Consider the following 17,410-nt stretch of genomic DNA (forward strand, 5'->3'; position numbering starts at 1 on the left):
ACCTGGGGAGAAAGAGTCAAATGACCACAGATCTTCAGCCCTCTTGTTTCCCTAGGAGACCAGGTTTGTCGATGGAAGAGCCATTCTGCAGTGGGACATCTTTGCTTCCAATGGGATCATTCATGTCATTTCCAGGCCTCTAAAAGCACCTCCTGCCCCAGTGGTGAGTATCCAGGGCTCCTGGAGAGGCGCCAGCAGGAGGCCGATGTCCACTGCCCAAGAGGCAAACTGTTGCTGGAAGCCCTGTCCACCTCCCTCCCCTGGGAAGTGGAGGAGCCTCCCCCACCCATGGCAGCTGGCCTTGGGGATGCCTGGCCCTGGTTCTTCCACCCCTATTCCTCTGCATTAGCAACCCAACATCTGTCACCATTAACACTTCAATGAAAGGGACAGGATGGGCCCGTGAAGAAACCACTGGAAGAACAGGAAATCCTGAGCCCCTCCGCTTCACAGCTGTGTGATCTTGGTCAAGTCCCAGAACTTCTCTGAGCCCCATTTTTCTTACCTGCAAAATGAGGGTCATAATGCCTTCCTCCCTGGGTTCTTGGGAGGACTAGGAGTTAATGGAAAATAATTCGGACAGTTCCCAGCACCTGGTACATGCTGTATAAGAGTCGGGTGGTTGGTTGGTGTTGTTGGTATCCTAACTTTGTTCTAAAGATCTGAGGGAGGGGTGAGCACAGCTGGCTGCTGGGAGGTTCCATAGCATAGTGGTGGAGTGCATACACTCCAAAGCCAAGCTTCAAAGCCCGCCACTGCCACTCATTGGCTGTGTGATACTAAGCAAGTGCTTAACCTCTCTGTGCCTCAATTTCCCTATATAAAAATGGAAACAATAATAACTGTCCTTATCCCTTTAAGCTACTATACGCTCAAATGGATTCTTTCATATAAAGGGCTTAGAAGAGACACTGGCAGTAGTAAGAGTAGATACATGTTAACTATTTTATCATGGTTTTTATTCCAACTTGCTCCAAGATGCCCCAGCCCAGCAAGAATGCAGTAGGCTCCAGAAAGCATAGGTCTTTGGGGACCAAAGCAGCAGTTTTAGGTATCGACCCCTCCCCTTTCTGTGTTCAGACTGCAGTCCACACTGGCTTGGGGACAGGGATATTCTTTGCCATCACCCTGGTCATTGGTGCCATCGCTTTGGCTGCATATTCTTACTTCCGACTCCACCGGAGAACGACTGGCTTCCAGCGTTTTGAGGTAAGAGCAAGAAAAATGGGAACATGCGACGGGGGTCCTCTTTGCAATCCAGCCGTCGGCGCTGGGCAACGTCAGCAGACGGCAGCTTCCAAGAACTCACCCAGCCGTGGGGCCCTTGGCACACACATCCTGCCTCCTGGGTGGGGTCTCTGCCCCACGAGCAGCAGTGGTGGCTGCTCCAAGCCCCTCTCTTCCTGGCCGAGAAGGTGATGGGCCACCAATAGCACAGACCCTCTGTGCCAGGAATCTGGCTTGGTAGCAGATTAGCCAGGGCCCAGGAGGCACACACCTTGGAGGATTCACGAGACAGGTGCCCACCATGATTGGCTTGGGCTTCAGGACTGATTCTGAGGTGGGGGACAGGGTGGGGGACCTGCACAGTGAGGCCTCACGCTGCAGCCAGCGAAACGTAATGCCTCTTTGTTTTTGAATTTGAAACATTTCGCCTTATTGGAACTGTTGAGCCTCTATCTGGACTGTAGAGTGACCCCTGGGGACCTGGCCCTCCCTCTCCTCTCACTGCCTCCTCCAGACACGCCTGGTAAAGACCGCAGCGTCCCCAGGCAGCCCCTCACATCCTTCTAGCAGATAACCTGCCTATCGATGCGCTTCAGAGGCAAATCTCAAAAATATCATTTTTGGCACAAGTGTGCACGCTTGAATCCCTTTTAAATTAAGTTCAAGGGCAGGCAAAACCGCTCCCAGGTGATAGAATTCAGAACAGCAGTTACCCCTGGTGGGATTGGGTGCTGGGGGTCCAGTGGCTTGAGAGCACTGCCTGGGGGCATGGAAATGCCCTATATGCTGATTTGGGCGATGGTCACACCTGGGTTGGAATATTAAGAGGTCATTGAGCCGAACACTTAAGATGGGTGCATGTTACTACATGTGAATCAGATCACAAAGTACTATTAAAGTTCCAGAGGTGGAGGCGGGGTCTGGGCTTGCTTTCCCTGTGGACTTGGAGGAGCTGCCCCAGCCTTGGGGACATCCTGGCTCTCAGCCTCGGTGCTTGTCTTTCTGAGCAGTCAGAAGAGGATATTGACGTCACAGCTCTTGGCAAGCGGCAGCCTGAGAACGTCTCAAACCCTATGTATGAAAGCGCCACCTCGGCTCCCCCAGAACCTTCCTACGACCCCTTCACGGTGAGTTTGCCTTTTTACCTAGGGACAGGGCCAGTTGGGGTGCAAGGAATGATGTCTTGTAGCAAATCTCTGTGGACAGCGTCACACCAAGAAAAGCTCACTTCTAGAACATGTCTCAGGGCAATGAGCCTAAAGGCAGTCATGGTATTGCAGAGTGAAGCCACGTCTCGTGCAGTGCTCCTGGGTTCTTTTGTGGGGGTGGCTGAAGCCTCCAACAATTCGAGACAGGGGCGAACTAGGGATTGCCCCACCCAACCTCATGATCAAGTGACATGTCACAAGAAGAAATGGGCTAAATTCCGCCACAAACATTTATGAGGTAGCCGTGGCAAAGTGAGACATAAAGCCTTAAAAAGAGTGTGTTTCCTTCAGTTACACTTAAAGTTATATTTACATTGCTGGCAAAGATGGTTCTGCCTGTCGTCAGCTGCTGCTTGCTTTCGGAGCTCCGTTCCTTTGATGAGGTCTTTTATATCTAGAAGTGCATGCTCTGCTCTCATATCCCAGGAAAGGACCATTAGTTAGTGATCCCTTGAGCGCACTTGGGGCCCCCACTGACTTCAACCCAAGGGGAAGCCTGCAGCAAGGTACCCCAGTCACACTGAATGTGGAAAGCACACCCTGCCTGAAGTTTATTACCTGGGCGGGACTGAGAAGCTAGGGATAAAACTTAATTCTTCCTTTTATACAAAGATAAGAAAAACTGACAGCCAGTAGGATGCAGGCCCTTTTGTACCTCATCAGCCTGAGCTGATGGCCTTACTCAGGTCCAGGGAAATACAGTACTTGAATCTAGGCTTATTTGGTTCTAGAACCCTCCTGCAGTTATAGCCAAAGCCAGAGAGCTGCTGTAATCGTTACGTGCATGGACATGTGCTGTCTCTCCCCCGCAAGACTAGATCCTGGTTGAATATTTGTAAGTTGGCACTGAAACGTTACAAAAATATTTTATTGCACCATTTTCAGCTTGCGTTGTGCTATAGATGTTTTTTTTCTGCAGTGAACCAAATGTAAATACCATGTGGTCCTTAGTGCCTGTGGCAGCAGATATCCTACAGCTGCAACGGATTGAAAAATAACCAGATCATAGATCCTCTTGTTTTTGAATCGAAACGATGTAAAAATTTCTAGTACAGATTGCAAAGTTAAGTTCACCTGGGCTGCTATTTTATTTCTGCAAGCATTATGTTGAAATCATGTTTAAAAATGGGAGAAAGTTATCCATTCTGCTCAATGTGTTCCGTGCCTTCTCAGCTCTCTTCCAAGGGCCCACCAGCACCATGCATAAGACTCACGTGAGGCGGGCAAGAGAGCATCTTGGATGCAGGATTCAGCTAAACCTTCCAATCAGACAGACCAGGTGGAAAAAATGCTCCAGTAACAAACCCCTGCGCCAAGGGTGCCATTCCCCAAAGTGACGTGCTAGATTCTCATGTCTTTTATATTTAAGGACGGGAGATGCCTGTAGACTCTGGTGCCAATCCAGACATCTTGAATACATCCATTATGCTAATTGACACAGCTTTGGTGCTGATCAGAGCTAGACAGCAGAAAGCTTGGGGCGGCTGCCTCTGGAATCCGGCTTCTGATTGACTAGAAAGCTCAAGGGCCACCCCTGGTTTATGATGAATTATCAGCCTGAAAGAATTTTTTAGTAATCATATGAATAGCCACCTTTGTGAGGTGTTTGTACCTTCCTTAATATCTAATTTAATCTTCGCACCTCCCTGTAAGGTAAATATTAGTATGACCCTCTAGAGATGAGGAAACTTCAGCAGAGTTGAAATGATTTGTCCAGGGCACACAAGCTTCAAACAGCAACGAGAGCCCCCAGCAGTGGCCTTAACCATCGTACCATCTTCCCTCCCAACCCGATGCATGGAGGAATGCTCCTGCCACACCCGTCCCCAGGGCATTGTGGAAGAATTGTATTTTAGGCTGTAGGAGAGGGAAGTTTTTCCTCAACCATCTTAGGGTCCCTGGCTGGGTCTGAAAAGTAAACTGACACATTCACAGCAGAAAAGCACGCGAATATTATTGAACGTTTACATGGACGTAGGAGCCTTCACAAGAGAATGACGCCCCGAAGAAGGGACCAGAGCAGGAAGCTTTTATACTTTTAGACAAAGCAGCAATATATCTGTGAAGATTTGACCAGACAACGAGGTTTGGGCTAGGGGTTAAGTTAGTTTAACAAGGTTGGTTTGTACAGATTTCCTGACCCCAAATTCTTCATCTCTGGTGATGTGTCTTCTTCCTCCTAGTACCAGAAAGGGACTTTCCACATGGGAGTTTTATGACCTATTTCAGGGAAGAAAGAAGATGGGGGGAGGAAGTCAGAGGGACTTTCCTGCTTCTGCCGTTTTAGCTTTCTTTTTTAAACTCTTCAGCTTAAGATATTTAATATGCCAAGGTTCTACATTTTGGGGTAGTGTGTCCTGAACCCCATCGAGGCCTTGGACCGGTGGCTAAAACAAATGCTCGACCTGGAAAGGGTCAACAAGTGGAAGGTCCTGTGTCCTCCCTGCATTTCACAGACGACTCTTTTCCAGGTCTCTGAAGAGCAGCAGCTGGAGAGTGGTGACCCTCTGGGGGTGCAGTGAGGGCAACAGACCTGCAATGGCCAGTCATCACCCACAGCCACCTGGGCCAGCCGAGCCCTCAGAAAGGCTGTCAACTGTGAATCCTTAGCGCCAGTGCCTTTTGGGAACCTAAGGTCTTTTAACATTTGGAAGTATGAAGCATCTGAGCTGTACCCCATCTCTCTGGTTAATCTGGAGGACTCATTTCTGTGACTGAGGGACCGTGTCCAATGCACCCACCCACTCAGGGGACTTCTCCTTCCTCTGACTGTTTGCTGTCCTTCCTATGTACCTTTAGATGGCACTTACTGCATTCTACCCAACTCGATAGTAACTGTGACCTTGTCTGTCTTATTTTCCTATTAGATCACAAGCTCCCCGAGGCAGGGACTCACCTCATTCGTCTTGTGTCTCAGCACTTAGCACCATGTCTGACACATGAAATGTACTCAATAAATGTTTAAGGAACAGAAAGTCAGTGGAATAAATCTACTGTTCTGGGAAACAAAAATACCATGCGTCACAGGAGGGGTTAAACTTTGAAGATAAAATCCACTTTTTAGAACTAATAATTAGAGCCTTTTCAATTAACCGTCTGCCTTATGAATTATTTAATTCCGTTCTGTTTGCCTGGTTGTGTGTATTTTAATAAGATATGATAACAATGAGATACCACTTCCCACCCACTATGACGGCTGTAGTCGAAAAGACAGATAACAAGTGTTGGCTAAGATGTGGAGAAACGGGGACTCTCATACTGCTGGTGGGACTGTAAAATGGTGCGACCCCTGTGGACACCCGTTTGGCAGTTCCTCGAAAAGTTGACCATATGATCCAGAGACTTCACTCTAATGTATATACCCAAGAAAGAGGAAAATATAGCCATACAAAAACGTACAGATGCATGTTCGGAGTATTATTCATTATAGCCCAAAATGAAAGTAACTCACATGCCCATCAGTTTATGACTAGATGACCAAGTTGTGGTATATCCATACAATGAAATGTCATTCCACCCTAAAGGGGAACTAAGTACCGGTACATGCAATGGCATGGATGAACCTTGAAAACATGCCCAGTGAAAGGAGCCAGCCACAAAAGACCACGTACTTATGATTCCACTTACATGAAATGTCCAGAACAGGCCAATTCCTAGAGATAGAAAGAGGATTAGTGGTTGCCAGGAGTACGGAAGAGGGGAATGGGATTAACCGCTAAAGAGGTGTGGCGTTTCTTCTTCTGGTGATAAAAATGTTCTGCAATCTTACAGTGGTGACGTGCAGGACACTCCATGCAAGACAGACTGTTCACGACACCACTGAAGTCCCTGCCCTCAAAATGCCAGAAATGCCCTCCAACCCACCCATCACACATTTCCAGATTGTCCCTAGCGGGGTAGCCCTGGCCAAGTGTGAGAACCTCTGCTGGGACACAGAAGTGAAAAGCCAGGATGGGCCGACCTCACACCCCTCCTGGTTCCCCTCACCTCACAGCCCACACAACTTTGTTCCACGTCATCCGGGTTTTTGCTGAGCCAAGTCCAAAGTTCTAGAAGCCCCAGAGTGTCTTAAAAACTTTTCACAACTCCAGGAAAGGGGCGAAGTCCCAGTTTCGGGCAAAGGTACAACTTACCCTTCCTCTAGGACGACATGCCATGATGGGAGCAGTGCCACGTTTCCAAGAAACCGCTCCCCAGAAAGGACGTGGGACAGATTTGCCACTGGGTCCCCCAACACCACCATCGCAGGTACCAGAAGGCAAGTGACTGGAAGGAGAAACAGCAGGCTACCCACGAAAAAAGCAAACGAGCTTACGGTCCTGGCATGATGAGAGGTCAGGATATTAAAGTGTTTAAATACACACACACACACACACACACACACACACACACACACACACTTTTTTTAAAAAAGCTCTTTGAAATATAAATTTATTCAAAATCTAGTAGTGATTTGACTTCGTAACACTCCTAATTCAGTAATATTCAGTATTTTCTTAAAACACTGCTTCCAATTTCCAGCTTTCCTGGTCATTTGATGGCAAACGTGTGGATCACCACTTTCTTGTTCTCAAGGGGGGGACTGTCCGCAGCACAGAAGTTCCAGGTGTGCTACCTGCTGCCTACCCACAGCTAAGCTCGCACCACCTTTCCATCGGTGGCTTAATTACACAGTCTTCGAGCTCTGAAAGCGAGCAAGTGTGCTCTGCTGGGCGTGATGGAATACGAGTGGTGAGAAATGAATCCTAAATCTGTCACCCCTTCTCTCAGGGACATTTCTTTTTGGGGTATCTTAGAATTTGATATGGTTTTGCCACTAACTTAAGTACACAGTAACGGAGGACTCAGAATAAACTGGATGATACAATTCACTTTTATTTGTCAATTAAGTTCAATATCATATAACATAAAATCAACATTTAGAATAAATAGCAAATTCATATTCAGCGTAAATAGTGCATCTACCTAGTTTGTATTTACTGCACCTGATGTCACACAGGCAACACTCTGTCATTCGAAATAATCAGGAAACAGTTCTCTAAGAATCCGAGACTACAGTGCTGGAGAAAAAGTGCTGTCGTGGGGTGGGGTGGGGGGTCCCCGAAAGCAGACGCGCTGGGATGGACATGCACGTGCAGGAAGTTTACGCACCCGGGAAGGGAGCTGCTGGGGAGGGTAGGGGGGAAGGGGTGTGACCTTGTCTGAGGTAGGGCTTTCTTCCCAAAGCTGACAGAACACCTAGAACTTAGGAGAGTGACTCTTTCCGTTATGAAAGGTTATCTGGGCAGCCAAGCACAATCACCAACGAGTGTGATGAGAGGTATATTCAGCTAGTGCCCGAGCCCTCAGCTCAATTACACACGACAATTATGCCCTGTGTGGGAAACAGTATTTTACCACTGGCTATGTAAGTAAATATGCTCAGAGACTAGCTCTGGGCTAGTCAGGGGAATATGGTGCACTCACCTAGAGAACGTCTTCCTTCTGTCTGCCCCCACTATGGGGCTGTTCATCTGCATGCATTAAGGTAACTTTGCCACTGGCACCAACACAACCGTTAGAGCAGGGGTTGCAAACTATGGCCCGAGGGCCAAATCCAGCCTGCGGCCTGGTTTTACAAATCAAGTTGGAATGGAACAGAGCCCACCCACTCCTCGGTAGAGGCGACAGAAAATGGCCTGCCAAGCTGAAAATATTTACTGTCTTCCCCCTTACAGGAAAAGCTTGCTGACCCCGCATTAAGGAAACATCACTCTCTTTCCTTTCCTTAACCCACTAGGCTGTTAGAGGTTAGCTGAACTTGGAGCCAAGCTCCCAAACACCAAGGCAAATAAAAGAGCAGGGGAGGGAGGGAAACTGGTACAAAAAGGAATTGAAAGTAAGAAGGCAACACACAGGCTCCCCGGGAGTCGAATAGAGCAATCAAGGAACCCTGCCTCTGGCCAAATTTGGTCTCTGAGCCTCCGAGACAAGGGCTCCCAAGTGGGCCTTTGGCAGCAAATGAGCATCTGGCATAGTGGAATTCAATTCCAATGCAGAGCACACTGCACTCTCTACTGCTTCAAAGGCCTTTTGGGAGGAAGAGAGAGGAAAGGCCATTTAGTTCACCCAAAGCTAAATTAGCTAGAAGGAAAGATGACTTTTCATTTCTCCTTTGCAATAATTAAGAGGGCCAATGCATTCACAGCAACTGGTAATTCAGTCTGAGAAGCACCCGAATCAGTAACAGGTGGTTTATGTTACGTGGCATTAACGGCGACAGCGGAAAACAAAGCTGAGCTGAAGAGTATTAAAAAAAAAAAAAAAATCAGGGCTATGTTAGGAGGCAAGTGGGAGCTCTCAGCCAAACTAAAATATTTTAAAAGCCAGGTTTCATCTATAAAAGCAACTCTAAAAGAATCAATTGTGCAAAGTCCTTTCCAAGGCTACTCGCCGTGGGTACCGTGGGGCCTTGTGTTCGGCTGACGTGGACTGCCCTTGGACTATGAATTTTTGTTCACATAATTCTTAGAAAATCAGTCTAACCAATGCCAAAAATGGAAAACATTTTTAAGTGCGCACACTACTTTTATGCTGTTTACTTCCCAAGTTGCGACTTTAAAGGGTGGAAAACAGATCCATTCCCCTCGTGCCAATGTGCTTCCACCAGCGTGTGCACCAGAGAACCACCTGGAAAGCACCCAATGCCCAGCGCAGTCATGATAACGACAAGTTGAAATCCATCCTGACCGAGCACAGACGAGAATGCCGCTGTCCCTCGCCTGGCGGTGGCTGTCCTGGCCCATGCCGCTGGCCCGGGCATCTGCCACATGGCAGGTCTCAACACGGCCGTGTTCAGTGGCCCAGAGACTAAAATCGTAATTGGTAATAAATTGTAAAATTCATTATTCACACCCAGAAAACATATTTCTCCCCTGAGGCTTGGGTCACCTAATCTAGACCTCCATGAGAGCAGGCTTGAAAAACAGTTCTACTTCATTCTTCAGTAAACAAAACACCCTGAAACTGGCACCTAGGAGACATCTAATGAATATGAGATTAGATAAAAACTAAGAAAATTTAAAAAAATAATAATACCTACTTCATCGCTCAGCTTCTCCAAAGCGGAAAATATGAGCCAAAAGCACCAGCGTGACCTCTGAGGACCAACACCAAGCAATTCTGGACACCCACCAGTCCCCCATAAACTCTGACGCTTACACTACCCGGGCACTGACAAACAGTAAACAAAGACCCATCCCATTCCGAAAAAGGAACGGACTATTGTGTTTACAATAAACTTTAGAAGGAAAAGAAGGGGTCTAATAGGGTCTATTGGGTCTAAAAGGGTCTCTCTCCTTCACTATTATAAATAACAAGAAAATATCACAAGTAAAACCCCATTATAACAAGCAGCACTACAAAACATGCTATTTAATTTATGTTTAAATGCAAAAATCATTTAATTTCTGCATTCTGGCAGGCAGCCTATGGAATGCCAATCTAGCATCTTGCCAATATTACAATAAAAATGCCAAATTACCAAGCACTCCCCACAAGCCCCCTTCCTGTAACTGCCATTCATTAATTAGGTTGGAGAATGTATGTCATTTGTACTGTCCTCAGAAAGAAATGAGAAATACTGAGTTAGCTAAGTCATTTCTAACTCTTTTTCTCTTAGTTTCAATGCCTTTTATCCTCTCCCACCTTAAACACAGACATCTAAAGAAAACCACCCAGACTCCCAAAACAGCCACATGAACAAGGCAGGAGAGAAATCTAAGAAGAGAGGGCTGAATTCAAGCGTGCTCCTCGGCTGACGATCCACGAGCGAGGCAGGCCTACGCAGGATGCCCTCCAGAAAAGAACAGTCTCTGGTAATACGTATGTTTTAACAAGATACCAAAACAACCCAGTGAGGGTCATGGTGTGGCACTTCATTGCAAGGACCATTTTTATTTCCTGTTCCGTTTTCTGTCCTCCAATAAGCATATCAAACCAACACTGTGGTGGCACTTTCATGTGTAAGAAACGCCTGGGGACCCACCACAATGTGTTGGCTCTTCTGACCTGCTTGGTGCTCACAGCCTTATTCTACAAAGTCTGTTCTGCCAGCTGAAAATTGAACGAGAAGCTCTTCTCTGGGGAAAAGTGTGAACGCACCCATCACTTGTGGCACCGTTTGTCCTTCCCCAGCATGGGGTAGGACATAGGAAGCAGATACTGATGACCATCAAGGGCCAAGGACTTGCACCTTCTCCTGTTCTTTCTCACATAAGACTTTCCAGAGAGGCTGTCTTCTTTCAAGTGATGCACCAGGATGCCAAAGCCCTGGTACCGGATGACTGGGGAATGGGCTGCTGTTTGGGGACCATCCCCGCTACTTACTGTCGTCTTATGCCACCGTACAGCTCACTCAACCATCAGCTTTCCGCGAGCAGTTTATCGCTGCACGTCACTGTGCCCCTCTGTTCCCCATGCACTGCCCGTGACTGTTTAATACATGTTCCAAGGGAGACTCAAGGACAGTTTCAAAACTTCCCTGAAAGACTGACATTAGTTCCAGTACCCCCACAAACAGGAAAGCTGGTCACAGAGTGTCCATGTGGAGCTTGCCTTCGGCCCGACATGTGCAGGAAGGCGGGACTGGTGGGCCGCTAGCTTCTGTCTTAACAACCTCGGAAGTACTCTCCATAAGGTACAAAATAAATAGCAGAAGGCCTACTTGTGTCTTTTCCGAAAGCAACACTCATATCCACACGAAGTCAGCCCCGTCATGTCTGCCCAATCCGGGGCCGTGGCTGTTTCTGGCTTTTTCCACAGGTGGGCACCAGGCTACTTGGCCTGGGCCTCCTGCAGGAGGGGGAGTCTGAAGCTGGGGGGCCCGTCAGACCATGCGGGAAGTTCGTGCTGCAGTGGAGTCCTCCTGGGGTAGAACGTGTGGTTGACATCGTAGTTCAGGAGGCAGCTCAGAGATGCCATGTAGATGTCGGCAAACCGTGACAGGCGTCTCAGGAAGTAGGTTGGGTTCTGGTCTGTGCGGAACAAGCTTCCAAACTGGGCGTTGAAGAAACTTTTGGTCATTTCCCTGAAGAAGAAAAGAGGGGTGCAACTGAAAATGATTCAAAAACAGTCTTTTTTTTTCAGTTACTAAAATCAAAAGCACTTTTCTTTTTTCACAAGACTCATTTTATAGGAGAGAAAATTAGCTAGGAGAGCAGCTTCAACTTCCACTCAGGAAAACAGCCTGGCCGTCCATCACCCAGATGACTCTGATCACATTTCCTGTTGAGGCCCTGTTCCCGTTGAGAACGCTGCTAAGGCCCAGTTTCAGTGTGTATGTCCGTCTAAATCTGCGTGCTACATTTTCCGAACAAAAACAGAGGAGGCCGGAGCTGCTTCTGAAGGTACATGGAGAGACACAAAACGTTCTGAGTCTCGAAACTTCCCTCATCTACAATATGGGACCGAGACCCCCTTTTAATAAGGTTATAGTAAAAACTGTATAAGGTTAGAGAAATAAAAGCATATTATAAACTCTGATATATTTTGATATTCAAGAAACTAAGGATTCTTTTATAGTGATGTAAATAAATCTCCACTATCCATTTCTTGGTTTCAAACACCTCACTGCCCCCTCAAAACCTAGGTTATAATTTGCAAGGCTGTTCACCCAACCCCAGAATCTAAGCCACTGCAGGTGTGCGTACGTGCATCACCATCTGATGGCTAGGACACCTTCACACAGAATATTCCAGCAAAATGGCTAAATACCATCTGACTGTTAATAAATCAGTTACAAACATAAGAAAAACATTCATTTACGCAACTGTGTAATAAAAGCCACTATTTGGTAGTGACTGTTGTCATAGGGTGACAGGAGATGTAAAAACCAAAAAGTAGAATATTAAAAACTCAATTAGGTTTGTGGGTGGAATGACACAAACGGCGTTTAAATTTTTACTGAAAAAAATCTCTTTGAGATATGAAGTCGTTAGAAACTCGAATGCAAAACCCAAATCTCTGATGGGTCCAACAGGTCTGGCCTTCGGGGGAGACGGACCTGGAGTCAAATCACAGCATATGCCTATCACACTCTCACCCAACATGTCTACAGCAATGTGAGAGTGACAAGCTAGAACAGGCCACCGACAGCCGACGCCCTGAGAGGGAGGAGGAAGGATGGAGTCAATACATCCGATGAGCTCTGCCCCTCTCTGTGCTTCCCCCGGCAGTCAGGGTGTCTGCTGCTCGGAGGCCAGAACCCAGGCAGTGACTGCTACTTCCCAACCTTAGAGACAGCTGTGCTTGGGGCAGGGGGAAGCCAGGGACGAGAGCAGAAATGACCATGTAAACAGTGTCCAGGTGGCAGCTCTCAGGGAAGCACGGCTGTCCACAAGGCCTCTTCTGAACAACCATTCCCTTAAGATGTGAACACCCATTCCCTTAAGATGCACCCCGCCACGCTGTTCTGATGCCGGCGGGCTTTCTTCACCAATAAACAGGACAGTACCGAGTGCAGGCACGTTGCTGAAACAGCCGTGGCTACGAATAAGCACCAGGGTTGTAGGAGCTCCAAGAACTCATTGTGGCTCAGAGCCCACCTCCAATACTGTCCCGGGAGCCGCGCTGTGCGGCAGGCATTACCAGCGAGTAGGCCGCCAGCTGCCCAAATGGGAAAGTCGAGCAGGCCGGGAGAAGGGATGGGAGGGAAAGGCTCATTCGAATCAGGCAGGGCCTGGCAGGGAATGTGGAAGAGGAGTTGTGTGTGTGTTTATGTGAGAGAAGGGCATATTTGTTTGATTTTCTTAAAAAGAAGCAAATGGCAAGGGTAGGAGATGTGAGGGAGGTTACTGCTGACTCAAGGAAATGTCACACATCACTTAACAGCAGATGGGTGGTTCTGGACACTGGGGCTGGCACATTTATACCTGGAGCTAAAAAAGAATGTTTCAAAGCATGCCTCGGGCCAGCCCCGGGGCGGGTGTGTGGGCCGAGCATGCGCAAACAGGGGGGTGGACCCCCCACATTCAAAGGGGCCGCTCTTACCGCATCTCCTTCCTCTCCTTCTTCCACTCCTGCAAGACCAGCTGGGACTCCACATCTCTGTGAACCTGCAGGGCACAAGCCAATTACTGAGACCGATTTGGTGGTGCATAAACTCATCAGGCCATGAGAATTTGTTAATGGGCAGCTTTTACTGGAGAAATTTTATTCGAGTTTAAGAGAGAAGACACTTGCGTGAAATAATACATTTTTCAGACTTCCCAGTCCCCATCCTCTCTCTTCACCAAAAATAGTTTTAAATCTCCAATAACAGAAATAGGGTTTAACAAATTAAATGGAATATTATGAAGATATTAAACAAGGCTCGTATTAAACTAGAGCTATTAAAGTATTATTAAAGGCTGTGTATAAACATAATGCATATGTATGCACAAAAAATATATGTATAATATACCTGTAATATATATATTACATAAATAAATATATATGTAATATATATTACCTGTTACACGTATTACGTGTATATATGTACATAAAAATGGCAGTTAAGTAGAAATAGGTGTAACAAACAGTACATCCACTAACTGGAAGCATGTAAAAATATCTGCATATATCTGGGATATAACATGGAAATTTTTCTTTAATTTGTACAAGAGTAGTAGAATTACGATTTGTTTTAATTTTTTTTTTCTTAATGTTATCTTTTAAAGTGTTTAAGAGAAAAAAAATAATTGCTTTTGTAAAAAGCAAGAAGGTTGAGCACTTGAACAAGATGGAAAAGCAGAGAATTTTCTGATGGAGCTGAAATATGGCAAAAGGCAAAAGGAAAATGACAACTGCCCACAACCCAAGGACGGACTCTCAGAAGTCTGTCCGCAAGGCTCCCGTGGCTAAACAAACACCCGGCTAGAGTGAGAGGCACACGTGATCACAGGGGACAGGTGGCTCCCTGCAATTCACGGTCACGGGGCAGACTTAGGAGGAAAAGACCAAACAAGCGAACCATCTGCTTTTGACGTGGGTGCCAAGGACCTTCTGTTTATCACGTCCCCCCGGCTCAACAGCCTGACTAACAGGCAGCTTGCTAAGGGCCTCTGCCACCCAGACAAAACCCTGGGCTTGCAATCTGGGTTTCCTGCCCGACCCCACTGCCCACACCACCAGGAAGCAGCTGCACGGAATGACCACTGGCTGTGCTACTGGAGCCTGGAGCACTGGGCCGGCCCTTCTGGGGGTTGATGGTTCTATGAGCAGTTTTAATCAGCTTTCACATTTTAGTCAACAAATTACTTGCTACACAATTTAGGCTCTACAAAGTATGTGACTAGATCAAAAATCTATAGGATGTCACAAGGAATTTATTTATATGTCCACATATGTACACATATACAAACGTACACTCATCTACATACACATATACACATACACACATACACGTGCATGTGTATATACACACACATGTATATACATACACACACTTATATATGCATATTCAGCACCTACTGTGTGCTGAGCACTGTGCTAGATGCTAAAGATACGAGAAAGAAAGATGGAGGCCCTTGTGGGGGGCAGACCCCAACCAAGACAAAACAGTGTGATACCACACAGAATAGAGTGTTAGTCTGTGGGAGGGAATTCCCCCCCACCTCTGCCCAAATACCCTTTTTAGTCCATGAACGAGACACCTGTGTCCAGTACAAAGAAGCTTCTAGTCCCTTACTCTGACCCCTACTTGCAGGAGAGGAGAATTCTCTGACTGGTGACCAGAATAAGGATTACTCTTCCTTTAGGAAACTAGCTGCTACCGGCCATATGAACATTCCTCTCTATTCCTGCCCCTCAGGTGGGCCCCCCACCCTAGGGCTGGCCTCACAGACACAAAGAATCAACTTAGGTGTCCAAGTTCAAGGCATGTTCTCCAGCCCAGCTTTTCCAGAATGGAAGGCAGCCAAGGATGATGGATTATCCCTAGCAGAGCCCAAGATCACTGACAGGACATGCTAGGGCAGAAGGGCCCAGGAATCTCAGGCCAGGGGAGCATTCCCAGAGAAGGGGCATCTGAGCGTTGTGGGCGTGGGCCTTAACCCAGCCTCCCCACAGCACCCTATCCAAGGCCCACTCAGTACCTGCCATCCCGGAACCCTTCTCCATCATCAACCATCCCTCCCATATGATCCACCTCCTCACCTGGATTCCTCCCATCAGCACTTAAACATATGCCAGAGTCTCTCCCATTAAAAAAAATACTTTTCTTTGAGCCGCCCCCTTTCTCCAGCTCTGTTCCCCCTACCAGGCCAAACTTCAGAAAATAATTTTCTCAGGGATCTGAAATCTACTTTAAAATATTTCAAAGACTGTGATAGTTATAATTAATCTTTAAGTCAAACTATGTACTCCGACGTCGGTAGTTAGCATTGGAAAAGTCCAACCAGAAGCCCACGCCAGAAGCTGACCCAGCAGACACCCCAGCCACCTTCAGCCCCATGCTCCGCTCTTCACGAGCGAAAAACGTAGACTGGCCTCAGTACCACACCTGCCCTCGCTCCTCCCCTGTCAGCAGGATACTGCGATCTGGTCAGCAGCCCAACAGCCTACACCAGAGGAGGTCGAATCCAGCCTACCACCCATTTTTCTATAGGCTTACGAGCTTAAGAATGGGTGTTCCTTTTTAAATGGTTGAAAAAAAATCAAAAGAAGAATAATTTTATGACACATGGAGATATGAAATTCGTATTTTAGTGTCATGAGGAACACAGCTACAGGCAGCTGTTTACGTGTCGTCTAAGGCTGCTTTGTGCCACAAGCACAGAGCTGAGCTAGGACGGAGACTGCATGGTCTGCACAGCCTAATACTTTCCATCCGGCCCAGAAGTTTGCCGGTCCCAGGGCTAAAGGAGACCTTGGGTGGCTACCCGGGGAGACCCCACCGCCATGAGCCCCATCTTTACCAGCGCTACCGCCACTAACCACACTGTTTGGGGTACTGTTTGGGGCACGCTTTGAGGCTAGTTCACAAAATTACCTTTATTCTTTAGAGCTACTTTCTTAAAACCAAAAATTATATCCTTGTATTTAATTCATCAGACTTGGCTCTAAGTGACACCTCTTCTGGCTCCCCCCCAAAAAAAAAAATCAAACTCAACCTGAAAGGACAAATTTTTCTCCTCAGAAAACAGTTCAAATAATGTGCTACGTACTATGAAAATAATCCCAAGGGGAGTTCTAGAAACATCTGACACAGGATCACTGGAATAATCTATAGCTTTTAAGTAAAAAGGGAACAGGGAGGACAGTGAGAAATGACATTCATTTGTGTATTTTTTTTTAATAATCAGCCATAGACCTTCATATCCCAGCGAACCCAACCAGACAACCAGACAGAACGCTGTAAAGAGTGTGAGAACCCGAGGCGATACAGCAGTGAAAACTCTAGGGTCCCAGCATCACCCTTAACTTGAGCGAGTTATTTTCTCCTCTGTGCCTCAGGTTCATCTGTAAAATGGGGATGATGGTGGCACCGACTTCAGAGAGTAGTGAGAATGAAATGAACAGAAGGCCTTTAGTGTCCGGACCATCCTAAGCTCTCATTCCTAAAGAGCTTGATACTACTGTTCGCGAACTTCGTGATTCTGGAAAAGTTACTTGTCTCTGCCTCAGGTTCCTCTTCCGTAAAACGAGGGTGGCAACGTAAATGTTAACTTCCACTTCTTCCTTTCCTAACCTTACGCCATGAATAATCAACTGTATAAATCACAGAAATATTCTCAGCACTTCCAGACTCTAAACCCACACTCCTTAATCATCTAACTTTTTGTACAGGTCAGAGGGAAGAAAACAAAGAAACTGTCCTCGAAGCTAAAATGTCGTGACGCCACCTACGTGAAGTGTGCAAGTTTGCGTGTGTGTGTGTGTGTGTGTGTGTGTGTGTGTGTGTGTGTGTGTGACCAGCTGCCAGCATCGCAAGGGAGGGGTCCCTGGCCACCCCTGAG

The 17,410-nt window shown here is 47.0% G+C and overlaps 2 protein-coding genes across 2 annotated transcripts in view; one reads left to right on the forward strand and one right to left on the reverse strand.

The window, feature by feature from the left end:
• STAB2 (stabilin 2) overlaps positions 1-5,518 on the forward strand; it is a 151,462-nt gene extending 145,944 nt beyond the window's left edge. Inside the window, 3 exon segments of the mRNA XM_023527450.1 lie at positions 1,081-1,209; positions 2,238-2,354; positions 4,907-5,518. Coding sequence (XP_023383218.1) covers positions 1,081-1,209; positions 2,238-2,354; positions 4,907-4,957 — 297 coding nt within the window. The 3' untranslated portion in view covers positions 4,958-5,518.
• A 1,767-nt stretch (positions 5,519-7,285) lies between these two features.
• Positions 7,286-17,410, reverse strand: part of NT5DC3 (5'-nucleotidase domain containing 3) — a 35,899-nt gene continuing 25,774 nt past the window's right edge. The window contains exons 11-12 of the mRNA XM_023527451.1: positions 13,464-13,540; positions 7,286-11,502 (exon numbers count right to left, since the gene is read on the reverse strand). Coding sequence (XP_023383219.1) covers positions 11,250-11,502; positions 13,464-13,540 — 330 coding nt within the window. The 3' untranslated portion in view covers positions 7,286-11,249. The remainder of the gene's footprint in view (positions 11,503-13,463; positions 13,541-17,410) is intronic.

The sequence above is a fragment of the Pteropus vampyrus genome, unplaced genomic scaffold, assembly GCF_000151845.1.
Source record: "Pteropus vampyrus isolate Shadow unplaced genomic scaffold, Pvam_2.0 Scaffold16, whole genome shotgun sequence".
NCBI classification, from domain to species: domain Eukaryota; kingdom Metazoa; phylum Chordata; class Mammalia; order Chiroptera; family Pteropodidae; genus Pteropus; species Pteropus vampyrus.